The sequence below is a fragment of the Ambystoma mexicanum genome, chromosome 11 (genome assembly GCF_040938575.1).
Source record: "Ambystoma mexicanum isolate Mex_15411 chromosome 11, UKY_AmexF1_1, whole genome shotgun sequence".
Classification (NCBI taxonomy): Eukaryota; Metazoa; Chordata; class Amphibia; order Caudata; family Ambystomatidae; genus Ambystoma; species Ambystoma mexicanum.
Window position 1 is genome coordinate 1,273,365,518 of NC_090934.1, and position 19,116 is coordinate 1,273,384,633.

The 19,116-nt window shown below is 46.3% G+C and overlaps 1 protein-coding gene across 4 annotated transcripts in view; it reads right to left on the reverse strand.

The window, feature by feature from the left end:
- Positions 1–19,116, reverse strand: part of LOC138504325 (uncharacterized) — a 319,698-nt gene that overhangs the window by 57,379 nt on the left and 243,203 nt on the right. For all 4 annotated transcript variants that reach the window (XM_069624745.1, XM_069624746.1, XM_069624743.1 and 1 more), the window contains one exon: positions 12,283–12,397. In XM_069624745.1, the coding sequence (XP_069480846.1) occupies positions 12,283–12,397 (115 nt within the window). The remainder of the gene's footprint in view (positions 1–12,282; positions 12,398–19,116) is intronic.

A 19,116-nucleotide genomic window follows, 5' to 3' on the forward strand; every position in this document is an offset into this window, starting at 1 on the left:
AGGAGGTACCTAAAATGAGCGGTAAAAATTAAACTGAGGACCTGGTTCAAATAGCTCGGACAGTGTGATGTGCAGTTGCAGTACCAAATGGAAAAATATACTTATTTATAGCCACAGAACAATTATTGTAATGGCAATAGGCAACAGATTTGTAAGGCTACTCCAGGGTTGCCTTCTACTAAAATTAAAAGGTAACTTTTTTAAATCGAACCAACTACTTGCTTATTGGGACTTGCACCAGTTATTCACAGACGCACCACACCAGCGAAGTGAGTTATGAATAATCCATGGCTGTAATTCAATCTAGTGGCTACAGCCAATATCATGAAACATGACAGCTGAACTTGTGTAGCTTGGAGAGGACATTAGGATGTTCCCTAATAAATTATAAAGAGGTTCCTGCTAAATTCTTTCTTATGTATAAAATTGGCTAGCTCTCATTGCATTTCCAATTGGTATACAGTCTTTGAAACTTTACTTCGGAGTGCTCTCAATTCACAGCGGATTATGTAACTAGGCCAAGATCACATATCATGTCTGCAGAACCTCAATTACAACTTTCCTATGTAGACTTCAAATCCAATTCTTCTTTTCGAAGGCCACCTATTCGCCTTCCATTTCCTCCGACAAGTAGATAGATTGCTCGCCCACTCACTCGACTAAACATTCTCACATGGATGTTGATGCTGCTACATCAGACTTCAGCATCCACACTCACGCACATTCACATTTCTGTACATTGGGAAGATCGCTACACGCATTCTGGATCACGGCATGTATGGTTGCTGAAACACAGGTTCCACAAAGAACCCACTTCACGGCAAAGTCATACAAGCACAAAGCCAATAGAGACCTGGTAAAAGAAAATAAGAAACCTATTTGAGGGCAGAAATGGGGTGCTGTGACACCAAGTATCAGAATGCACAGGTCGGAAACTGCCTGGAACATACTGAACCACAAGCAGCGTGTGTTCATATTTCCAAATGTTAGAAGATTGACGTTATACAGCAGAATGACGCGAACTCAGCCGTTTTCACCCGGGAAGCGTGACCGTTCACACACAGCAACGACATAACCCCTAGCGGAACCATGCCTGCATACTCACAGGTATCTCCTGATCCATTACCTCGTCCCTGGCATTCTCCATGCGATACTGGACCGAAGCAGGCTGACGGTCTATCATCATGGTGGACCCTCTGTGGGATTCCAAGGGAGGTGGGCGGAGTTACTATTTGGAATGCACGCACTCCTGGGACGAAAGGATGCCATTGGTTTCAGGGGCAGTACGTACAATAAAAGGCACCTTACCTGATACAATGTATCTTTTTGGTTTTTTCGCTGATAAGGACAATGAAGGACTCGACTTTCAAACATACCACTGGGCTTACTAGACGCGTGAGAAGCAGCCACAAGAGAATCTACCCGTATCGACAGAAAACTTCATCTAAGGACAGAATCTTCTTTATGCTAAATACTTCAATAAATGTTTTTCAGTTTCTGCAAGTTCTGTCTCCAGCATCGTATTTATACAGGTGCATACTACACACGTCATGGATCAGAGGATGAATAGCTGGAAGGCAGTGGGCGTCAGTCATCCTTTTGTTTAGCAAACCGTCCATGCCTTTCGCACTGGGAGTCCTGGTTGGGGTTGTTGGGATCCACATCTCCCGGTGACTGTGTCTTAGAGCCCAACTCACTCGCTTTCCTTCCGGCTTCACCAGGCCATCACAATGTGCCTCACAGGCCAGCACGCCTGTTGTGTTAAACATTGCATCAGTTGTTACATCAGTACCGCACAGCACTATATCTTCTGAATGTTTTCACAGATGCCCTGATGGTAGCTTTACTGATCTCAGCACGGAGATGTCAATGACAATACAAAGTAAATTCCTCCTTGAAATTGATTATTTTAACTCAAGCTGCCCAATACTCTGTGCACATTGACGTGAAAATGACCACATTCTTTGTTTTAATATGTACAAATCTCACATGTTGCGGTTTCATATTTCGCAATGTTGTACATAGTTGCTCCAAAGTGCTTACCTTTGACAAGTGGCAGCTTGTGCCTTCATTCTGGAGATACAGGGGTATGGGTGTCTGGGGGGGGTGGAGTACCCCAATAAAGGGATGCAGGGGGGTGGTGTTGAGTGTAGACCATGATGGGGAAGTACATTTTCTACTGAATGAGAGTCAATGAGAATCAAACAGCCATAAAACAGCCACCAGCTTTGCAACAAACCACATGGCCTTCATTGTAGCAAGATCCTTGCACCAATGATTCACACTCTTCAGCATGTAAAGACAGCAGGTCTCGCAAATGCAAGGCCCTAGTGGATATATGGGCTTCGAGAAAAGATCACGACTGGAGAATGCAAGCCCTTTGATTAAAATTCCCGGGCATCAATAGCATTGTCCAACATAATAAGGTGTACACTGGGGACAGACATCAAAGGTGAGGGGCTTCTTCACCTCTTTAACTATGATCATAGAGAGTAAAGGGTGTGCTGCTGGTCTAGCACTACTCACGAGCAAGACCACAGAGGGGCTTTGGGCTGATTGGGACCTTGCTGCTTACAATGTTATTTTGAGATCAGAAGGAGAAATTGATATTTGAGTTAGAGACATATCAATCACAAGCTAAACAAATGGTTTCCAGGAATTATTTTAAGGAATCTGACCTGAGCGTGATAGCCCCATGAAACATAACCAAAAGGAAGCAGGGACTTTTGAGTGCCTAGTTGGAAACCAGCCATGCTGGTACTACCTCACATGGGACTAAACCGCTGAGTGGACAGAAATGGGGCCTGGACCATTTGCAGCACCAGTCTTACTGGTAACCCAGGCCTTTGCAGACATTGGTTCCACATCTAGTACAATATCCTTCTTGCCTAAAAGAAGTTGCTGGCACAGTTGCAGCTAGTGAACTTTGAAACAGATAGGGCATACACTCCTACTCTGAATGCGGGGCAACCCTAACCCCTCTTGGTTGCGTTTGAGGGAGGAGGCGTGGCCAACCCTGCATCCGGCCTCCCCGCCCCGGAACACCCCGCTTTAGATATCTGTGAAATAATATGCCTAAGTGGTGCAGGATTTTCACAGGAAATTAGCTCAAAAGAAACAGCATTTAGAAGCAGTTGTAAAGGCGAACACAGGCTATTCCAATACTGAATGTGTCACGTCCGCAACAGTGCAATGGAGCATCGCACGAAAGATCAATTATGTGCCAATCATAACATTGTGCACCTAAATAAAAAACATTGGATTCATAGTAGACTAATATCCGTGGAACACCAATGCAATAAAGTAGTGCCTGCTTCAGTATGCCAGTCGGGCACAGGGAAAAGTGCCATTCACAAACAATGTGCCAGTAATTCCTTCCGTTTAAAATGCTCTGCCAGTAGATGCACTGCACATCTTTGATCTTGCCGTAGTCAATAAAATACAACCAGAGCTGCTGCTACATGCAAGAATGCGGCCACCACTTGCCGCCAGGTTACTGTCAAAGGACAGTATAAACTGTGTTATCCGGCACTATTATCGAGAACGCTCTATTGACATATGGCAGTCATCGCCAGTAATAATGCCATCTCACATGATAAAATGCGGCAAGTCTCGATAACAGGGTTTCCGGATGGAGAAAGTGCAGGATGCTTTGCTCTCTGGACCTTTAGCTCCCTTCCACGCTTTTTGCCACATGGAACGCATACTGGGCCTCATTACCACTTGGCCAGTGTGGAAGCAACATGCCGGTATTACCGTATACCGACACGTTTCTGCATTGGCCAAGTACAAATTTGCCGGTGGGGTGCCAGAATGAAAGAAGAGGTTTGCAGAGAATGCTAAGTCATTTTGGCACCCTACCGGCAAATATCGCCAGTGTTACCAGTGCCGGAAATACCAGCAAGCCCCCCCCCAAATCCCCCATAGATGGAATGTGGAGTTCCCGCAGTCACCGGCACTCGGAATTTAGTGGACATTACTCCGGACCGAGTGCCGGTTCACAGTAATACAGTTTGCCGGAATCTGGCCGAATTACGCCAGGATACCAGCAAACTTGTAATGAGGGCCACTGTGTTATTTAGGACCAGTCATTCGCAATGCGTGCTGGATAATAAAGCTTCTTTTGTACAAAGAAGAATTGCACAAATAATTCTGAGTGCTCAATGACATCAGGATGTTGCTAAAATACTTTGGAATGCCGCTAATAATGTGATGTTACATGTCCCTGCGAAGGATGCTGTAAAACCCAGCATGGTATTAACATGGTATGACTATAGCAAGGCTATGATCAGCGGGTCAACCTCTTGCTTAATGCCTCGTGAAACAAGTTCCACATTAAGAAACCAGTCAAGCTTCCCCAATTCATCACATATTATGCCAGTTTCCACAGTGGCATCCTTGTTTTAATGTAATTAAGTAGGCTCATTTCTATATTGCTTTCACAATATTGTCAAAGCTGTTTCAACAATGCAATACCAGTACCGTCCCATAAAACCCCATGATATTCCCTTCTACGATGACCTCAGACAATTAATTGCAATGCCAGTTTCAAAATGCTGTCAGAAAACATCCAGTGTGCTTTCAAATTCACCATGCCATTGTTAAGTAGATTGTCCTTCGAGTTTGCACATTGCCCCCAAATAGTACCATATTTCCCTCCAACATTGTCACATGCCACTTTCACACTGCCATCCGATTTGCCCATGCCACTTCACATTGCCTAAGAAAAGCTGTGTGCCAATTAATATTGACCCAAACAAGTCACATGCCACTTTCACAATCCCCTGAAAATATATCCCTTTACCACTTTTACATTATCCCTAGATATGATCTATGCACGTTTACAGTGCTGCCAGTATAGCCCCATATCCCCTCACACTGCACACAGAATTACCCCATCCAACCGTCACATTGGCCCCAATTGGTTCGAATGGCACTTTGCATTGCTCCAGGATTTCCTTTAATGTTTTCCCAGAAATGCTGCATGCCATGCTCAGACGGTGCAAGAATTAACCAGAGACACTTTCACTTTGACCCCAGAAATGCCCTACCCCATGCCATTTCACATTGCACCAGAATTTCACCACTGTCCTTGTCATAATTAAGTTCCCGCAGAACATTGCTCCATGCCACTCTCCAAGTGACCCCAGAGCCTCAGTTTGACTCAGCCCTTCCCTCTCCCTTTACCCTGCCCAGTCTATAAATGTGCATCAGTGAGCTGACCCGCAACTCTCAGTTGGGATGATGATGATGATGTATGTAACTATGTATGTTAATATGTTCCATGTACAGCGTTTCGGCGTAAGCGCTATATGAATTACAAATCCTGACTCCAATCTGGGAAAGTGGGGTGAAGGAGACACTTTTGCAGTTTCGGACACATTATTTGGTGCTGAGGGAGTAGGGTTGCCAAGCCCAGGACTCCCTGAAAACCCCTGCACCATACTGCACATGTATCCCTACTGGGGAAACACTGAAGTGTGTCTTCGACCCTGAAAACCCACAAAGCCTAGTCCATGCCCTCATGAACCCACAGTCTTAGCATTATGCAAACACAGAACACTGCAAGGTAAGTTACATTAAATAATGAGTGGCAGTTGCTAATGGCACTACTTGGGCATGCTCTCCTTGGTGATGCTTTGTATGTATTTTTTAATTTATTTTTTTACTTACAATTTCTTTTGTATTACTTACAGGCGTTTCCTAATACGAGTTTCTTAGTTCCTGGACAGAGTTGCGGCCCTTTACCAATCGGATTTGCTACCTGCACTTGAAAGCTTGCACTTTGCATTCACGAACTCGGTATCAAGCCAGCAGTACCTTTCTTTTGAACCGGGTCTGTGATTATTACAAAACTTCCCCTACCCGAGCCTGTGGCCACTAAGTGCTCAGTAAAAAGGCCCTCAGTACTGCCAAAAATCTCCATGTCCGTTTCTTTCGTGGAATCGGCGCTGTCCTTAGCGAGCATGATAAACTCCTTTTGGCCAATCACAGATGTGATCTATTTCCAAAGCAGACCCTTAGAATGTTCACAGCGTGCAGCCCTGAGGACTCTTGGAATCCTCTGTTCCCAGGGAGAATCTGAATTGATGTTTGTCTCAGGAGGATAGCTCAGGGGCAACGTGCTCGCCTTGAAAGCAAGATGACACGGAGCAACACAGGTTCGATTCCCAGTTCTGTGCTTTGAAACCTCTGGGTATTAAGCACGTTATAAATGACCAATCATATCAAATCATATCATACCCATGGCTGCATTTGTTTAATAGTCACTGAAGGGTGCTTGTGAATCAGAGGATACCTTTGCTCACAAAATACAGCCAAAGCCAAGTCACTTTTTCTATTCCAGCCTGGCCTCATGCACGGCTTTATTCCCCCAGCCAACTTTTGGGGTGGGACCAAGCCTGATTTGCATATTGGTCTTTCCCCTTCTGTAATGGCTTGGCAGGCGAAGAACGATGGTCTGGAGGGTTGCAGAGAGCAATGCCAGGGGTTAAGATTCATTCTAAACCTTCCAGCCATCACCTCTTTGTTTTTGCTTTGCCACCCCGAGTGTGATGGGTATGCCCAGACATGGGTCCCGTGCCTGCTGGGCCTAGAGAGCCATGCTACTCCTCACTGATGACACCCAACGAGGCTGAAGCATGTTTGGGGATGCTTGTGGTCTCGTGCAGAAGGAATGTATCCTAGCAGTTCGGGCTGGACTGCCACTTTTGGGGTGGGACCAAACATGATTTGCATATGGTCTTTCCCCTTCTGTAATGGCTTGGCAGGCGAAATATGGTCTGGAGGGTTGCCCAGAGCAATGCCAGTGGTTAAGATTCATTCTAAAGCATCCAGCCATCAACTGTTTGTTTTTGCAGGGAGGAGGAAGAGGCAGTGCGATGTAGCTGTGCGTTAGAACTTGCAGATTTCAGGAAGTGACATCATAAAAAGTGCTGCTGTCATCGCCTTCTGCCCCTTAAAATTGTAACCCCTCCCCCAACCTCATACTCCATCAATTATGTGCCACAGGTCCACCTGGAAGAGCTGTTGTAGTTTTTAGATAAAACATGCGTTTGCAAGCTTTCGTCCAACTTAAAATGTTGTATGTAAACATCCCCTGTCATTTATTCCCAAGAGCATAAAATAGATGTTGTCTAGAACACCATTAATCTTGTTAAGGTAAGATTTAACTACTCAAGCCACTTTAAGCATGTGCAAAACGGTCAAGTATGTCGGTTACAAAAAAACATGGGCAGTGGTATAACCGGTTTTAAGTGGAATTCAGGTACAACCTTTTGGCAGGAAAGCAAATTAGTAAACCGTTCCTTTGCCGACAAAACCTAAAGTTTACTAACCTGCCTGAGCAAAGTAATGGCAAAGAGTAAAGCCAACTTCCAAGACAAAAAACATCACATCCTGAATGAAATGTAATGGTCGCCTTAAGTTTGACAATGTCCCATTCAAAGCACTCCAAATTGGGGTTGCTGTGTTGAATGGTGGTTGGGGAGTGAGATGCGTAGGATCTCTCTTTAAACCAGGGGTGTCCGACTCCAGGCCTCAAGCGCCGCAAACCTGACTGGTTTTCAGGACATCCCTCATTAATATTCATGAAATAAAATTGCATACACAAATGTATCTCATGAATATTAATGAGGAGTATCCTGAAAATCCAACATGTTGCGGACCCTTGAGGACTGGAGTTGGACAACCCTGCTTTAGACCATAACATAGTTATGAATAATAGATGAATTAAAGGAGCAACCTCTTGAAAATGCTTTTCTATAGTTAATAAAGTGATGGATGGAAATTGTTGAGCATTATGGACATTCTTGGGGTAACATTCTAAAATCCATAGCTTTTAATGTATGTGCCATTACAGACTGAGAAAAGTCATCAGCAAATCATTCCGGCCCAAAGTCGTCCCCAAAGAGGGCAGTCCGAACTGCTAGGCCATGCCCACTTTACATAGTAGCACAAGCAACCCCTGAAGAACAAATGAATTATCCCTGGTAAAGTTCTTTCGACAGGATGTTCCTCCCACATATTCCTCATCTTTGATATACTCAGATATGCTGCAAGCAGGATATCAGAGTATATCAAAGAGGAGGAATACGTGGGAGGACACAATCCATTCAAAAAGTTTCCGCACCATGAGTCACTAGGCTCTAGCCGTCTTCTGGAGAAGCACCAGAACCACGACGTCTTGAAGACACCGTTCATTGCAGAGCTGTGGAAACCAACACATGTACAGGTGTTTGGCACAGAGAAAAAAGGGGCTCAGCATCAGGAGCTGTATACCATTTTACTTGCCACGAAGAACCTGCTTTGAGAGAGGCCAGCTTAAGCAACATTGCCGTACGTGTGTCATGAAGGTCTGGAACCACGGCTATCTCACTCCTTTTCAAGATGAAGGTGCCTTCCAAAGCAACCAAATACAAGTGTGAGTCTTCATCTGACACGAAATTCAGTTATTGCTCTGTGCGTAATGTTTAAAAGTGGCAAACCTTTCTGGTGTGAAAACTAGATAAAAGGCCTCATCCAAATATCTTTCCTCTGCACTGAACGTGCTCAGGGCAGGTTGCAGCGCTTGCTTTTAGATGTTCTAGGCATTGGACCGCTGCATCGAAGGTCCCAGTGCAGAGTCTTCAGGCTCAACATGGTCAGAACCAGGGCCAATCCTATTGATGTATGTCTAGTGCTCGATTTCTTTGTGATCAAATTTGTTTTGCTCACATTTTCTACTGGAGAAAACCGGGCAGACCACCCACACCCTTCTCCCCCAATGCCCGTAACGACACTCACCCCCACCAACATTACCTAACACCCAACTCAGCATCTACATTGGTGTGTGAGAGCGGGAATTCGGGGGAAAAAAAAATTGAGCTTAATGAATTCTACCAGTTTGTCGAGCAATAGACCCAAAACCAATCCTATTGCTCCAAGTCTTTAGGCCCTGAATCGGTCTGGCGTCAATTCAGAATCTTCAAAGACCCACTGGAAATAAAGAGGCTGGGACTGTTCATGGCAGGAGAACAGCATGAACAAGATGAATCCCATAACACGGATCTGAAGCACCAGGTCCCAGACAAAGAGCAAGGTCTGTGAAAGGGGTGCCAAGAACCTTTGCCCGGAGGAGGGGTGTCAGCCAGCTATAATGTGATAGGAAAACGTAAGGGCTCCCTCTTAGGCATATGTGAAGGATAATATCTCCCCCAGACCTTGCACAAGGCTCAGGAGGTTCAAGAACGGCAGTAGACTTGGTCCTAGGATGTCGCTCTCCAGCGTAAGTTTTTGAGTATAATGCTCAGATGAGAGAGAGAAAAGGTTTATAGAATAGCCATCTGAAAGTAACTTCTTGACATCACGCTACGCACATCACTTCCTTCATCACTTGGGGCCCCATGGCTTCCCACATTACAAATAACACTCCCTAGTTTACCTGATGCTGACATTCTTGCAAAGGTACACAAAGTCCCTTAAACAAGCATTGGCATGCCAACCATGTGGGCTTTTTGTAGGCATGGCAAGGGTACTTGCTAGGCACAGCCATAATGGTACTGGCTGGCAATTGATGGTAGCAGGTGCAAACTGGTACGAGTACCTGGGCATCTAATAGCAGGCAAATGCCTAAGACTTCTACACAAGCCAAAACGATTGGCTTTGCCAATGCATGTTTTTCACAAGTCTCCAGTGAAGGGCATGCATAGTGCTTATAAATCAAGTGACCGAAGGCAGACATGGTTAAGACATTTTTATTACACCATTAGCAGATTTACTACTTCAATTAAGGGCTTGATTCATAGAACATTGTCCTATGGGATTGCGCCATTAAAAAACCCTTCTGTGAATCAGGCCGTAAGTCATTAACTCTCAGAAGACTGCTTTGAAAAAAAAACTGGTAGGCACTTTAAGTGCGCAGTTTGATGGAAAGGCTGGATTAAAGCGAGCTCAAAGAGTACCCATGAGGAGGTGTTTTGGGCGGAGAAGGGCAGGAAATGGGTGGGAATGATTAGCACGGCCATGGCCAGTCAATGGGTGTGCAAATAACTAAACGCCTACAAGCTGTGTGTCCCTCCTCATATGCCACTTCTCCCCATCTGTACTCTAATGGAATAGTTTCGACCTAATAGCCCAAACTAAAAAAGAACAAGATTTGAAAGTAAAACAATGGAAGGTATCTAACAGAATCACTAGATCATCCAACATACCATGTCTGGCGGTGCCCAGATACAATCTAAAAAGAGCCGGAGGTTCTAGCTTTCCGGCATTAGCCGCCCAGCTTTGGAACACTCTCCCTCAGAATATTCAGACTATTCAAACCTTCAACAAATTCAGATGCCATGTTATCACATGGATACTCAACAAAACATAAAATAACAGCTCTTGATACCACTAACCGCTAGATGGTCTGCACAACTAGAATGTGACATCCATCCTATACTACTGATATGACCTATGTATAATATGTATAATGTTTAATATGTATATGTGTACCATTGTAATTTTTCCTTGAATGCTCAAACTGTATTCATGCACACAACTGTCTACCATTGCTATCCTCTAGCGCCCAATTACCTGCGGTTCAGGTGCGCGATATAAATAAAATAAACAAACAAACAAACCACACATCAAAAAAACGAATAAAGAAGGAACCCAGGTGACACTAAAGTGAAAAAAAGACTGGTTCAAACAGAGCTAGTGTTAAAGACAATCAGCTTTGAACGAGCATTAAAATGCAATTAAAATGGCTCTCTTGGTGCCAAGCCTTCTAAGACTTCTCATGGCATTGGTCTGAAAACGTAAAAGCAAAAAGTACTAGTTAGTCCAAGTGACATGTTTCTGAATGATATTTTTAAAGTTTCGCACCTAAATACTGCTCTTACAAAAAATTTTAATATATTTTTAAGAAAGAAATATTGAAAAATGATATGGAAAAAGGATTAACAAAATACAGGTCTACATGGATAACAAACCATTAACTGCAATTTATATTGCAAGTATTGCGATAAGTGGAAAAGTAAGTAGCATACAACATATTAATTGCAATACAACATATGGCAATCTGCTAACGAAATATAAAAGCATGTACAAAAATGTCTCGTAATAGTTGTATAGTAGACAAAAATCATAGTTTTACAAAAGAATGCAGGACATAATAGTAGCAAAGATACATACACACACACTAGGAGGGGGCGTTGTGCAGAAATAAATTAAGAGCTAGTGGTAGAAGATATTGAGGCAATATGCCCAGATACGGCGGGCCGGCCCAACGCTCGGGCTTTTAACTTGGGCTGCGGTGCCGTTACCGATAAGGTCGGCCGTCTGCAGGAGGGGCATATTAACATTAGCACCCGTGTAGTTCTCTACACGGGTGCTAATGGGGTCTCTTATTTATTTTTAAAGAAACGTACCTTTGCTGCGTGGCCCGGCGCTGCTCAATCCTGTCCCATGAAGTCCATTTTCAATGTTGGTGACCTCAACGGACTTCAGGGACAGCACTGTGCGGCACGCAGCAAAGGTATATTTCTTTTTTTAAAAACAAAATTAAACAAAAAAAAAGACACCCGTAGCACTCGCGTAGGAAACTACACAGGTACTAAGAGGTGAGAGTGAGCGGGGAAGGGGGTTCTGGCGACCCAGGCTGCTCGGAACACAGGCTTGTACCATAAAATACAGCCCAGGGTGCTAATGAAAGATACATCAGGGAACCACTCTAAGCATATCAATCCTTTGCTGGTTAAGTATGGGTTTCTAAGATGGCTAATGCTCATAAAACATGTCAGAGACATCATGGGAAATGCAAGTTCTTCATTTAGCCACAGAGCCGAGCCAGACTCCACATAGTGCCTCGCAACGAGCATCAAGTATGCTCTGCGGCTGAAAGGATGTTACTTAATGCCTATCGAAACCTTGGGATCCAAACACTAACTATGGTTTCAATATAGCACAGCGGTGTTTAATAAAATACACACCAACAGGGATCTTGACCAAGAGCCACACCTCTTATCTGGGAAGGCAAATGGATGCTATATGGCAATGCCTTTCAGGGTTTACTGACATGGCCAAAACTACCAGGACCTCAGGGCACAGAGCTGGGCGCTGGTTGTTCTAACCCTGTAAGCCAGTCAGACATTATTTGCAAAATAGACCTTCTGGGAGGTTTGTAAGGATCCCATATTGTTGTAAGAGGATCTGTGTTCCGTCAGACGAAACGGAAAGGCAACAAATAAAGTCCAACCTCCCAATGAGTGTTAGAGATGCCTTTATTCAGAAGCTAGTGCAGGGGCCTAGGCACCTTACCGTAGCCACCGGCAGCTCTTCTTGAAATGTTCACATGTGCCACGCTCTGGAAGGGGTTTCCCAGCTTGAATAGCAGGATCTCGCACCGTCTTCTTTTGCCTTTGCAATGGATCTCCTGAAAGGCGAAAGGCAGTCATTAGCAGGCGCTCTAAGGACTATACGCTTGAGGAGGGCAGCCAGGGTATCCGAATGGTTGAACAATGCAAACACGTGGACAAATAATGGTGGGGTCTTGCCAAGCAAGGAAGCCCCCTAAAATAAGATACTAGAATTGTACAGACCACTGTTAAATCAGGGTTTTATTAAAGGAAAACCAACCTGTGCCGAGAAATCAAGGAGAATGGTTACAAATAAGAGAAGGAGCTCGGCTTCATAAATGCCTGATGGTGACGGCTTAGTACTACTGCCCAGTCACCCCAGTGCCAGCAATTCCGGAGGAATGTGTTTTATTTATAAATTTATATAAGGTTGTAAATATAAGTATTATAAACCAATTGATGATCTCCAGAACAGTTTTCTATTGAAAAGCGTGCATCATGTATTTGTATACGCAGGTGAGCTGCGCCCGGTGCCAATCTTGGAGTGGCCCAGCCGGCCGCATCGATTCTTCTAGGGCCCTGCAGCTTGTCGCATCATATTTGGTTGCAGGTTGAGTAACCCATTTCACGTGGAATCGTTTTATCTTCTTAAAAAAAAAAGACAGCCTAATTCGTCGCTCCCAAAACAAGAGGCCTCACTCTTGGACCCTGCAAGAGACAGTCACGTTCTCAGTCTCCATATCAGTTGCATTGAGGTTCTGGAGGCCCATCACCCTGTGCTTCAAAGCAACCGCCCCAACACTTGGCACTCATACACCAATGGCTAGCAGACACCACTATCTTGACTTAGTGGCCTATCGCCTCCACTATACAGCGAGCTGGGTCCTGACAGTGAGGGAGCAGAGCAGAAGCCTCCCTAATAGGAGAAGCAGAGGCACATCCTGCGCAGGGGAGCAGCAGCCCGTTCTACACTGAGGAGAAGGAGCCCCCTTTACACAGCAGAGTAGTAGGCCTCATCAAAGTGGGAAACAATAGGATAGTCGACAAAGAAGCAATACGGTTCAAACCTTTTGACACAGAAGGGAACTAGGGAGGAAAGGAACTTCAAGAGGCAGGTAACTCTGTCTAATGGTGTCAGGATGAAAGTATAACAAAACGGGTGGCAGGTTCTAATCTAAGGGCACCTAGTATCCAAGGGCAATTCCCTAGTCTATACCACAGCTGCAGGGGTATACCCCCCTGCTAGCTAATGTCAGGTCATTCACTATCACTGTCCGCTTACAGCACCTGAGCACACTTTATTACGTCTCCTGTGGTTTCTCCTTTTTTCAGAAGTTCTAAATGGACGACTTTCTTGCCCAGCTTTAGGACGCAAGGTCGCCTTACTAGGATCCTGGTGCGCAGACAAGATCGGCGCTTAACAGCAAATACTTCCTACTTGCCTTATGGGCATGGCTCAGCAAGCTGCAGCTCTCCAGATGCTTTGCACTACAACCCCCATGATCCCTCACCATGGCCTATGCTGGCTAGAGCTGATGCGAGTTAATATTCCTCGGGAGAGCCAATGACTGCAGACCCGTGCCTTGGAGAATACCAAGAACGTCTCTCCCCCTACTCCACCAAGGGAAATTCACAGACCCCAGTTATTCCCAACCGATAGCAAAGTGTTGCACTCCTGAGCTTAAGCCGACTAAAGGCTCCCATCCACTCACAAGCCCCCCGTCCCCTTGCTTTCACCAAGTAGGCATAGCAATTCATCCCTCCTCAGCTTTCTCTGGCACGTGCCGGGATCTGGGGTAGGACCTCCCTCAAACCACCCACCCCAATCGATCCCCATCCCCGCCTAACCTGTAGCAAAGAGTTTTCTGCTGTCCAGATTTTATGGCTCTTGCCTGGATCTGGGATCGAGTCCCTAGCAGGCTTTTGGGAAGATGCCTCTGCAAGCTTTGGCAGGGACGATCTATTTCTCCTCCTGCTCCACCACTTCTCAGGATTTCCGTCCCCACGTCCTCTCGGTCTGCCTCTCTCTTCCTTGCCTATTTTATACAGTTTTATACATCCAAATGGCCCCAATAATGCCAAGGATTGGTTGGGGCATTTTCTTGTGATCCCTGGGGTACAGGGTTGGTCAGGGCTCTCTTTTTCCACCTCCTCATGAGGTGTAATCATTGGTCGCATCGGCAATGTCTTCCCCCGATGATCATGAGGAGCATGGGCCAAGGGCTTAAAGGAGTGCATTGCCATTTCGGAGTCAGGCGGAACTGTTGCAGCACCCGGCCACCTCTGAGAGCTGCCTCCCCCCTTCCTTCCTTCTTAACCCGCCTCCCACAGCTCACCCCAGGAGTGCAGGTTCCCAGCTGCCCCATCTCTTTAGGATTCCTGTTGGTGCGGCAGCGCGAGCGGGTACAAAAGCCACCTGCCCTCTCCGCTGTGTGAATGGAGTGAGCTCACAAGCCTCACGCTTTCTCTGGTACAAAATGTTAGTGTTAGATGAATTTCTGATGATGCAGTTCTCGAACCAAAAGCCTTTGTGTTCCATAACCATTTTTTCCTCCAAGACGGATTCTGTTATATTTGCAGGCTCCCCCTGTACAAGGGGTTGGGGAGGGGAGAAAGACTTCCGATGGTCCACACAGTACCTCCACGGTGTGGTTCTCTAAGTGGGTGGTTTCCCCTGAACAGCGCCCAACCTGCTGCTCAATGTTGCCTTTATCACAGTCCCTATGGCCATACCACCATAGTCATCTGTATCCAATCCTGGCGTTTTAATTAATTGCACTTTTGGAGACCGATATTTATGGATATAAACAGGACTACAACTCCCAGCATTCAAAGAACTGTTTTCCAAAAGGCTGAGGCTGCATAAAGGGGAGCATGTTGGCAAGTGACCTATGGGCAGCTTGCATACCATGTTTAATGAATGATAATATATAGCACAAAACTGCTATTTACATTTTTGGCAAAGTACACAAATGGATTTCTTTCTTGTGTTATTGTTGCTGTTGTTGTAAATCTTTATGACGCGGGAGCCATCAGGTACAAAATGCAAACCTTCCAGTTATACATGTAAGACCTATAAATTATATATTAAAATCCACAAAGCACATTGATCAGACAAATTCTCCCTGTACTCGGTCTAGGGCATAAAACATGAGTCATTAGTTAAAGTGCAAAGTCAAAATCATAAAGTGCAAGTTGTTAAAGGTTACTTGTACCGCGCACTATCACCACCGGAGTGGTCCGCTGGCGCTCTAGCAGATCGGAAAAAGGACGGTGTGAAACAGGAAGGCTGAGAGAGTGGTTAGTAGGGTGCAGTGGGAATGGGAAAGTGAGATGAACAAGTTACTTACCAACTGGTAACGTTCTTTCGACTGGATGTTGCTCCAACGTATTCCACATCTTTGACATGTAATGTTCACAGCTGTGTTACTTCGGAAATTTTTCGGCAGAGGGCGTCCTGCATCAATGGCGTCGGGTCGATGTCCCTCAAAGGCCTCCGTCGAGGGCGACGTCACCGGATGTTATAAATAGGATGCACGGCGCCCGTAGCCTCAGTTTATGTTTTTTCCTCCATAACGTGTGACATGCTCGTACACAATGCCTGCTTGACAGCACATAGCCTTGAGGGAACATAAACTGCAACAGGATAGGAAATTCTCCAGAGGGGCAGGCTGGGAGGGCGATGTGGAATACGTTGGAGGAACATTCAGTCGAAAGAACATTACCAGTTGGTAAGTAACTTGTTCTTCAAATGGATTGTGTCCTCCAACGTATTCCACATCTTTGACAGTCTCCCAAAGCAGTACCAGAAAATGGAGGGGGGAAAAGAATTTATAATACCCAATCAGATGGCCGAATAAAGAACCGCTTTACCAAAGGCCATATCTTGACCATGGAGCGTATCCAGGGAGTAATGTTTGACAAAGGTGTGGCTAGAAGCCCATGTCGCTGCTTCACAAATATTCCTAATAGGAACTCCCCGCTTTAGGGCTGTGGAAGTAGCGACGCCCCTAGGGCAATGAGCTTGCAACCCTTCAGGAGGGTCCTTGCCTGCCAAACGGTAACATTCAGCAATGGTGAGGATAATCCACCTGGACAAGGTCTGTTTGGTAACAGCCTGGCCCAATCAGTGCCCAGCATACCCCACAAAGAGTTGGTCATCCACTCTGACCCTGGACATCCTAGAAATATAAAAGCTCAGAGCTCTCCTAGGGTCCAACCTATGGAGTCGCTCTTCTTCCTTACCAGGATGATGAGGAGGATAGAAAGCAGGAAGTACCACTTTCTGCCTCAGATGAAACTCAGACACTACCTTAGGTAGAAAGGATGGACATACCCTCAGTACAACCCTATCTTTGTGGAACACAGTAAAGGGTGGCTTAGATGAAAGTGCCTGCAATTCACTCACTCTGCGAGCGGATTTAACCGCAACCAAGAAAACCGGCTTGAAAGACAACAGTCTTAAAGGACAAGAGTGCAAAGGCTCAAATGGAGTACCCATCAGGAATTGGAAGACCAAATTCAGATCCCAAACCGGCACCTGAAAAGGAGGACGGCGGGAACACATTAGTGAGCCCTTTTAGAAATTGCGAAATCAATGGAATCTTAAAATAAGAACAATCTTCAGACGAGCGCTTGAAGATAGACAGCGCCGCCAGGTAACCTTTAATGGTACCCACTTGAAGGCCCTTGTGGGCCAAAGAAAGCAAGAAAGATAGAACCATGGGAATGGAACACTGAAAAGGATCGACATTGTGTCCTCTGCACCAGTCGCAAAACTTTGCCAACGGCAACGGTACAGGGATTTTGTTGCAGGCCGCCTGGCCGAATGCAACACCTCCATCACGTCATCCAGGAGGTCCCAATCCTTATATCTCAATCTTTCAGATACCAAGCGTGAAGGTTGAGAGTCCTGACCTCTGGATGGAGACCCCCCCCACTCTCCCTCACACGAGAGAAGATCCTCTCGGTAGGGAAGACGGCATGGAGGGCAGATGGACATTTCTAGAAGATCCTGGTACCACGCTCTCCTGGCCCAATCCGGAGCAATGAGGATCATGTGGGATCCGAACCTCCGCAACCTCCTTAACACTTGAGGAATGACGGGGACCGGAGGAAACGCGTAGAGAAGTGGGAATGACCAATCCATGACGAATGCATCCCCTAAGGCTCCTCTCGGAGGAAATTTCCTTGAGCAGAATCTCTCGCACTTCCGGTTGGTACTGGTCGCAAAGAGATCCACTTGTGGGGTCCCCAAAGGGCGAAGATCTCCAGAAGGACTTCGTGAGCTCAGAGCATCCAAAGCAGCATTCTCCTTTCTGGCCAGATATACTGCCAAGAGTGATGCCGAGAGGGATATTCCCTGCTGGTTTGCCCAGAACCAGATCTGCATCGCCTCTCTGCACAACGGGAGTGACCCTACCTTCACCTTTTTTGTTGAGGTAATGCATGGCCACTGTGTTGTCCGTCATGATCAGGACACTCTTCCCCCGCACAGACGGCTGGAAAGCCTTCAGGGCCAGCCTGATGGCCCTCAGCTCCAACAGGTTGATGTGGAGTTTGGACTCCGACAGAGACCAACCACCGCTGGCGGTCAGATCGTCGGCATGAGCTCCCCATCCTGTGAGGGAAGCATCTGTCACTACTGTCACCTCCGGCCACGGTTGCCAAAACGGCTCCTCCCTCATCAGGTTCCCCTCGTTGGCCCACCACAGAAGATCCTGTGAGACCGAGAGTGGAATCTGAACGGGATACAACATCTTGCCTGAGAATTGTGACCACTGCATCTTGAGGACCCATTGCAGGGATCTCATCCTCAGCCTGGTCTCTGGCACCAGAAAAATGCAGGATGCCATGAGGCTGAGCAACCATAATAATTCGAAAGCCGGGAGACACTGGGCATGTTGAAATTTGTCCACCATCTGCACAATGTGATGAGCCCTCGCCTTGGGAGGCGAGCACTTCCCCAAGGACGTGTCCAACACAGCCCTGATGTACTGGAGCTGTTGGGAAGATGTCAGATGTGAATTTGATGAAATTGAGGGAGAAGCCCAGCTTGTGGAGGGAGCGGCAGGTGAGACCGAGATGATCCATCGCTTGCTCGGGAGAACGCGCACAGATCAGCCAGTTGTACAGGTGCTGGTAGACGTGAATGCCCCCTCGCCTGAGATACGCAGCCACCACCACCATTAGCTTGGTGAAGACCCTCGGGCAGAGGTAAATCCGAATGGCAGGACCCGGAACTAAAGGTGCGAGCTGCCAGTCGCAAACCTCAGGTACTTTCTGTGCTTTGGATGAATTGAATCGGCACATGAAAGTAAGCATCCTGTAGGTCCAGAGACAGCAACCAGTCCTGAAGTCGAAGGGCCAGGAGGACTTGAGAAAGAGTGACCATCTTGAACTTGTCCTTCCTGAGAAGTTTGTTCAACCAACGCAAGTCCAAGATGGGTCTCAACCCCAGTCTTTCTTTGGAATCAAAAAATATGGGGATTACCATTCCTTGTTCCTCTCCGCTATAGACACCAGTTCTATAGCGCCTTTCTCCAGCAGGGTCAAGATTTCCTGCACAAGGAGCGGATCCGGAAGCTTTAAAGAGACATTCCCCGGTGGATTGTCGTGAAGCCGCTTTAGGAAGGGAAGGCAGTAGCTGTGGGCTATTGTATCCAGAACCAACGCATCCTAATGGAGATGCTGAGACAGTCTGCCCCCAACCGGCGAACAATGGAACATGGCCTCATAGTTGTTTTGGAGGCGGCTGTGGCAGCGCCTGAAGGCAAAGAGGCAGCTGCCTGAGCGG